Below are 8306 nucleotides of genomic sequence, written 5' to 3'. Positions count from 1 at the left end.
TTCCACTGATTTGGATGCCCACTTAGACTTTGTTCTCATTAATGATGTGGGTGTATATGTAACTCGTAAAGGTGCTTCATTGTCTAGCTCGGATTACTGTATAACTCGTGCTCTATTTAAAGTATATGGAAAGCATGGAAAGAGTACAACCTTACACTAGACAAAGAAAGTCGAATACAGGAATCATTCATAAGAAAATATCCGAAATCTGGAGGACGTATTTTGTACGAATAACTGGGGATTATTCACACATGACTCACTTGAAAACACCGTTGATGTTATTATTTGTTATCTTAACTTCTGTTTCGATGTTTGTGGACGAAGTAAAAACAATTTTTAAGTATAAATGACTCACATCTCTACAAATAAAACGATTTCGGTGGATAAAGAAAGAATGTACAAGGAGAAAAACGCCATCGAAGTTCTAAAGCTAAGTGGCTTAATAAACTTAAAGATTAGACTTCTGTACTTGATGTTTTCTCGAAAATTATTATTTTGCAAAAACTCTCAAAGTATTTGGGAAACATTTAAAGAAGATACAAGCGAGAAGCACACTGGAAGCGATAACCAGGTGAATACTTTTGACCTAAATAAGTCATTTGTACGTCAGTCATCCGACGTAATGCTTCCTATGTCCGTAGGTTTGAAGAGCCGTTGTGTTCTTATTTCTATTGAAACTAATGTCTGAATGTCTCCATTCACTTAACTCGTTCCAATGTTTAGGAATAATATATTTAACGAAACCTTTTCAAACAACCTCACACAGATTCCTTGATAAACATAGTTTCAATGGTCGTTTACTCCGGTGTGAGTTTTTCTTCTGATCTCTCTTGGTCTACTCATGCTTTGTTATTGTCGTAGAATTTTCCGACTGACTTACTACAAACAGAGGCTGCATGCTTTTTAAGATTGCTTGACACTTACTCTTAAAATCTGTCAATCGTCGCATATTACTTATTATTTTTCACTGCTCTCCATTGCTTTTAACGGATTTTTGAGAAGCGACTTTATTGTATTACGGAGAGCGCTAAAGGCAGTTAGCAATGTGTGCTGTGAATCTTCCATGGTTATTAATAATATGGTTATACATAGAAATCTAAAGTTTTGCGAAATTCTGAGAGTTGCTAACTCGTCAAATACTAAGTATCCACTTCATTAGTATCTCTATCCTTGTATATCTCTTGCCCGCAGGCAAAAGTATATACGTTCTACAATACCTTATCTAGCCAACATACTATGTGATGAACAGGTTGTTAGAGTTGACCTAGTCAACAAATAGTATTCCCAAACTTCTTAATTCAAAAGGTTGTACAGACTCAAATCTCAAAAAAACTTCCACTCAATTCCAGATAGCTTATGTATATTTATTCAGTTATTAGTTTCTTTCATATGTTTCTTTTCCTGTAAAATAAACTTTGTTGAAATGCCTTGTTCTGAGAACTCTATATTGTATCAGAACAATGATATTGAACAAAGCTATTAATAATAATCATAAGTACTAGAGCAATCGCCAAAGGTTTTCAAGCGTTACGATCACTTCGATAAGCATACACATGCTTTGAAGAAGATATGTTTTGAATCTTACACCCCACCTATGTGAGAACACACTTGGAGTACTGAATCCAAGCAGATCATATATATCTTATCAAGGATGCTGACACACTTAAATGTTCAGCGCTTAAAACATTCTTAACTTTTCCACTTACCATGGAACGCGAGGTGACTTTGTATTGGTAGTTCGTATCTTTAATAACGATTTGGGTGTTTGGATGTCATATCATTCTGCTCTCTGCGGAACTAATCATCTCTAAGGCTACATCAAGAATGTTCAAAAACTGCGAACTAATAAACTCATAACGGGATTACGTTTTTCTCATCGAGTGATCAATGACTGAAAAGCCCTACCCGAACAAATAATTCCAGTCTCATTAGTCAATATTTTAAGGAGGGATGAACCTTCTGTGTTAATTATAAGTATTCGGATTAATGTGCTGACTAAGAACTCCCGAAATAATGCAATATATGGCAATTAGAAATACAAGAACACAACTGAACGTGTTATGTTTGGAACTCATACTAAGCGCGCAATCATGTTCAAACAAGTCATCAGTTAGCAAAAATACTACACCTTCACTGTGACACGAGCTGAAATAATAAACATAGGCTCCTCGACCCATTCTTAAAACCGACCACTGAGGACTGAAACAAAAGCCGCTAATTAAAAACAGTGAAGGCCATCGCTGTTGTGTTAACGAATGGGTCCTGTTTGCTACCTTTTTGTAGTATCTTCTTTTGTATTGCTTACTTCAGGAAATGTAGGGATGCCTGGGGCACCCAGGAAACTGCAGCTGAACAACGCGACCATAGAAAAATTCGGTCATGAGTTGGCCAAGGTAGCCCATAAATTCAACTCTGAGTATGGCAACAGCAGTCTTCATGTCATAACTAAGTTGGTAAATGTGACCTCACAGGTGAGGTTCTGCCTTTATAAGTTACCGTTTTAACAGGTTGTTCAGGGGATTTTTTATACATTTTTCGTTAAGTTTTCCCCTACATCGTGCACAACGGCCAACAACAACATTCGTAAGATAACTAAGACATTTTACTAATATGCGCATTTTAGATGTTTTGGATACTTATTTTCCTAATCGGGATTCTTGTGACTTAACTGATGGAGAGGTATGACTATTTATGTTAATGCTGTTTATTTTCTATTCAGAGTAAGATTTGCAAAGTAACTCTATGGGATAGACCGTGGCTTCAATCTGATTTCTCTAAAATAATAAGAATAGTTAGGTGTTCCAACGATACAAGTTGATCTGATCTCGTATTATGTTGTACCAGTATTTCATGCAACAGCGAGTATCTACAATTTAATTTTTTGCTTACTCGTATACCGCAAAGTTTACTTCATTCTCCACTCGTATATTTGATTCATTATTTAGTTAGATTTGATTTCAGAGGAAGCAACCTAACTTCATACTCTTCACTTCTGGTGATTCATCATCGAGCCTAATAGTCGCATGTGGTTTTGTTTGCATAAGTATATTCTAGTCTCGTAAATATGATCTCATAAGGCTTATATTTTGCCGGTAGTTTACTTCTAACTTCGTATTTGGCGGCTACAGATAAACAATCCATATCTATAGCATCTAAAAACTATACTTTTATCAGTTTATCTAAGCTACTCTTATAAATTATTCATACATGGAATTTCATTTAAATTTCGGTATTGTAGTTGTACTTGTTTTAAACCGTGAAAACGTCTTTTACTATTAAATGATAAACCCAAAACTAGATTTTACTGTGCTTCATTTGTATTCGGTTAATAAAGGCTTTTTCATATTCAAATGCCATAATTTGGTTTTAATATTGTCTTATTAGTTTGGCATGTAATCAAAGCTCATCTGATTTCCAAGAAAAATAATAAGTGTGAAAAATCTACCTCATAATCTTAAAGGATATGTAAATTTACTAAACCTACTTTTTAATTCAGCCTTAAATTCAAAACTTACATAACTTTGGGTTCTTTTGATTTTCCTGATGTTTTGTGCAAGTAATATAAATGAGATAAGAAATGACTCATCCTGTAGTATACTGTGTCACTATTATTCTATGTCTTTTGATCATGCCTTACTCTTGTATTTTAGATTCATTTCTACTGAATATTATTTTCGAAAATGTTAGCTTATAAATCAGTCAGTCAGCGACAACGTAGGACCAGGCACATATATGCATCGGTCCAAGTTGCCATACCTCGTTAACACAACAAGATGAACACCAGATTCATAGAAGTAATTAATTTAGTGGTGGTAGTATATAAAGAAAGGTTGTATATAAGGATATAGTATCGGAAGGAAACAGTTATGAAGCAATCTTAATCTCAAGGTCTAAGGGTACATAAAGAGTGTATACACATACGCCATTGTGATCGATTTTGAGCCATGTCACCTAGAGTCTCCAACCATTGGTTACGATAGTCACGCGGACCCCAACCAGGTAGTCTGCATCTACCAACATGGCTCAGACTAGAAGTTAGTGACTTCAAGCACTGATGCCATGTTTTGGTTTGGCCACCTCTAACTCTCTTCCAACCATCCCCTACACTAGTCAGCATAGCGCGTCGTGGTAATCGGTGTTCAGGCATACGTAACACGTGGCTCAACCATCTCAGTCGATGAAGATTCAGGACCTCATCAACTGATTTACCATCATTCCCTAATACCCTGCGTCTAACCTCACTATTACTTACCCGGTTATCCCAGCAGATGCGAGCAATATTTCTAAGGCATCTGTGGTCAAATACTAGTAACCTAAGAGTATCTTCTACTCTTAATGGCCATGTTTCACAGCCGTAAGGTAGAACAGAGCGAACTGCTGCGCAGTATACTCGTCCCTTAATTGATAGACGGATATCTCGTCTTCGCCATAGGTGACATAAGTTGGCAAAAGCCAAACGAGCTTTTTGAATCCGTGCTGAGATTTCGTCAGACACCAACCCATTAGGGCTGATCAGACTTCCAAGATAAGTGAAGTTGTCGACGCGTTCGACTACTTCACTGTTGACGCAGGCCAGTCCTAGAGTAACAATTTATATTTGGATGGGGAGAGACGCATCCCAAACATCCTGGCATTATTACTGAGTTTCAACAGAAGACTCTGCATTTTGTCAGTGTCTTCACCAAACAGGACTATGTCATCTGCGTATTCTAAGTCGATAAGTGAACCTCCTGGTAAGAGAAAGATTCCCGAAAATTCAGATGATGAGAGCATTATTCCCAGCAGTAGGTCTATAATGATGTTTAAGAAAAATGGTGGTAGTGAACAGCCTTACGGGACACCACTTGAGGTTGTAAAATCAGATGACAGTTCGCCATAAGCTCTCACTCAACTGGTAGTGTTCGAGTAAAGAGCCTTCACAAGGTTTATGTACTTCTCAGGTACACCTTTCAATGACAGACACTGCCACAGAACCTTTCGGTCTGCAGAGTCAAATGCTGCTTTTAAGTCAAGAAAAACTATCATTGTCGGACGCCGATAAGCGTGTCTGTGCTCTAAAACTTGACGAATGGTGAATATGTGGTCGATGCAGCCACGACCAGGTCTGAAGCCAGTCTGATTTTCTCGTGTTTGCAGTTCACGAGTCTTAGTTAGGCGCCCGATAATTATTGAGGCTAGTATTTAGATGCTATGTTAGTCAGACTAATCCCTCTATGGTTATCACAGGATGATTTTGGCCCGTTCTTATATATTGGGACAATCAGAGATTGTGACCAGTCAGATGGGATTACGTCCGTCTCCCAGATTTTAGCCAGAATATTAGTTAACCTAATCGCTAAAATTGGACCACCATATTTAAAGACCTCTGGAGCCAATCCATCTGGACCATCTGCTCTTCCTCGTTTCAGATTACTTATAGCCTTTTGAACTTTAGCTAGAGTCGGGGGGCCTACTTCAATGTTCCATTCAGGTTTTCTGGGAATAGTGGGTAGTTTTGCAGTAGTTGAAGGCCAGCTAAACTGCTCCTTAAAGTGTTCCGCCCATCGTTCTAAACGTTTGGGTTGAGAGCAGATAAGGGTTCCGTCTTTTTCCGAGATTGTCTCACTTACACTTGTCTTCTTAATTCCGGTTTCTTTTATTAGTCTGAATAGTTGCCTGGTATTGCCCACAGCCGCTGCCTTTTCCATCTCTTTTGCTTTCGTTGCCCACCACTGCTCACGATCGTTCCTTAGACTTTTAGTTAACCTAGATCTAATTTGTTTACGCTCTTCGTCGTGTTCAGAGCCTGATGGGATGAGTTTACGCGAATCCATCAGTGAAATAGACTTAGAAGAAATCCACTGGTTTTTTGGAGCCCTATGGTTTAAATAACTAATAGATGTTACTGCTGTTTCCACAGCTGTTCGTATGTCTTTCCAAGCAGCATCTGGGTCAGTCTCGTTTACAGAACTGCCTAGATGTGAACTCAGTTGTTTCTGGAATTCGCATTTGGCTTTCTCGTCCTCCAGTCCAATCCTAATGGGTCTTCTTAGTGTAGTTTCCTTGCGTCCAGTGAGGCGCAGACAAATGCGCGCTCGTATTAAGGCGTGATCAGAGTCTAAACAAGTATTCCAATACGAGCGACAATCTTCTATTGAGCCTCTCCAACGATGACTGATGACAATATGGTCTATTTGAGTCCATCGTTGGTTTGGTGCAGGTGGGTCGCCATGTTAGACGATGTCTCTCCTTATGCTTAAAATTAGTGCTTGCTAAAAATAAACGATTGTCTGAGCATAGTTGCAACAGACGATCACTATTATCGGTTCGTTGAGCCGGAATACTAAAATACCCACCTAAATGTCTTTCTGTTTGATTTAGGCTGCCTACCTGGGCATTAAAGTCACCCGCTACGACTACTATGTCTGGGCGCTTAGCTTTCTGAAGAAGCTCAGAGAGCTTTCTGTAAAAGTCATCTTTCACTTCATCTGGGATGCAGTCAGTGGGAGCGTAGGCAGAAACGACGAAAAGGCAATGACGTGTATCCCTATCCTTCCGAGTTCCTACGGAGCCATTTAGCCGGACAGCACACAAGCGACTGTTCACGGGGATCCATTCTAGTAGTGCCTGTTCTGCCCTTGTACTTAGTGCTATGCCTACACCTGCAAGTCCGCGAGAACTAGCCAACGGGTCGCCAGATACACGGAGGGTGTATTTCGTTAGCTGTCCACTTTGGCGAGGTGAGGTCAAGTGAATGACCGCACTAGGATCCTGTATGTGTGTTTCGGAGACGCAGCATACATCAGTGGTACGAGATTCTAGGGTTTCAGCTAAGGAGGCCTGTTGACCGATTCGACTTAAAGTACGTACGTTGAAGGCTCCAATGTGTAGTTTGGAGCGAGGTTTTAGTAGATCTGGGACAGCGTTTCGCGCACTAGAATCGTTGGCCATGGTGACACTTGAGGAGGAAACCGGAAGAGGAAGTTTAGTGTTGAAAGTCAAGGTAGAAGGAATAGTAGGAATTGAAGAATGAGATTGATTATGAATACAGTGGTCTTGAGTGCTGTTAGAGGTATTGGGGCAGTTATCACTTCCCGGTTGCCCACACCGTGGAAGGGTTCTTCTAGAGGTACCTGAAAAGGAAATTGGGTTAGAAGTGGTCTTAATGACCTGAGAGCGTGACCGCAGTGCCCAAGGGATAACTGCTTGAGGTCGGTCACACACGACCTTTTTGTGGGTAGTTTTCGTGTTAGCTCCGCTCTTCAAAGGTTCTTACCGCCGGAGACGGATATCCGTGGGATAAGGCGAGATGTGCATTTTTAGGGTCGACCTTTTCTAACTCCTTGTGGGAAGGCAGCATCGCTGTCATGCTGGTTGTCTGAAGGAAACACCTTACTGCTGTCACACCTCTGTACAGTCAGCAGTACGACTTCGCCTTCGGACCTTGGGTTTGCTGCTTTTAGTTTCACCGCTCCTCAACCGACCTGTCTGGCATGGTAGGACCTCGAGGAACGATTGTTCCAGCCAGCATAGCTCGATTGCTTCATCACGATAGGCAAGACCGGCCACCACGTCAAGGTAGCAGCAACGGTCGGGGTTAGCTTATAAGGACCAGATGATTTGACTATCGTTCGTGATGTGATCATTCCAGCTTCAAACAATCTGAAACCAATTACAATGTGAGTTCAACGACAGAAAGCCCATAATTAAAGTTATGAATCTAGATCTTTTGTGGCCCTGAATCTGACTCCAAGTAGATCGTATGAATGGTTGCTGAAATATACATATCGTCTATCCTCGTATAAAATTATCGACCTAATTCGCTTTAGCGTATAACGGGATTAAACATGTCAAATACGAGAAAATGAAGTTTTGAATGCATATATTTTGTGTACTCACTGATCTGGACACGTAATGAGAGGGATGAAGTGAATAGAAAAGAGCAAATCAAAATGACGCGCGGTGGAGGCGTGTGAACCCACTCTGTTTAATCAAGTGTCAATCAATATTTATAGCCAGGTAGAAATAAAATGCAGACGTGATGAATAGGGTAAAAAGTGTATACACACATACGCTCATACAAAAACAGTCAGGGTTGACAAGTAAATAATTACCAAGGTCAAAACGTGACTCAAGAAGAATGGATAAATTGTCCTGTTCAGAAGCTAGTATAAGGTATATGGGCTTAACATAGCAACTGATGCTATAGATCAAGTGAATTAACTGGCTAGTGTGTAATATATGCAAAGTTACCGTCCACCGTGACGTATGATGTTCATTGAAGTAAAATTACATTTGAAAAAGGCAAACACGACAGCGTAAATACT

The 8306-nt window shown here is 39.9% G+C and overlaps 1 protein-coding gene across 3 annotated transcripts; it reads left to right on the top strand.

The window, feature by feature from the left end:
- Positions 1-2218: 2218 nt before the first annotated feature.
- Smp_034420.1 lies at positions 2219-3351 on the top strand (the record flags this gene model as incomplete). 3 transcript variants are annotated; one of them, XM_018795521.1, is made up of 4 exons in its annotated part: positions 2256-2471; positions 2508-2583; positions 2624-2679; positions 2720-3351. In XM_018795521.1, 4 exons carry the CDS (start codon positions 2256-2258, stop codon positions 2816-2818), a joined length of 447 nt encoding a protein of 148 aa, XP_018649825.1. The 3 variants fall into 3 exon arrangements, with proteins under 3 accessions (XP_018649826.1, XP_018649825.1, XP_018649824.1); XM_018795519.1 differs by having other exon boundaries at positions 2517-2583; positions 2720-2818; XM_018795522.1 differs by having other exon boundaries at positions 2219-2471; positions 2624-3351.
- Between the last annotated feature and the right edge of the window lie 4955 nt (positions 3352-8306).

This window comes from Schistosoma mansoni, chromosome 2 (genome assembly GCF_000237925.1).
Source record: "Schistosoma mansoni strain Puerto Rico chromosome 2, complete genome".
Lineage (NCBI taxonomy): Eukaryota > Metazoa > Platyhelminthes > Trematoda > Strigeidida > Schistosomatidae > Schistosoma > Schistosoma mansoni.
This window is presented reverse-complemented; position numbering and strand designations above follow the sequence as displayed.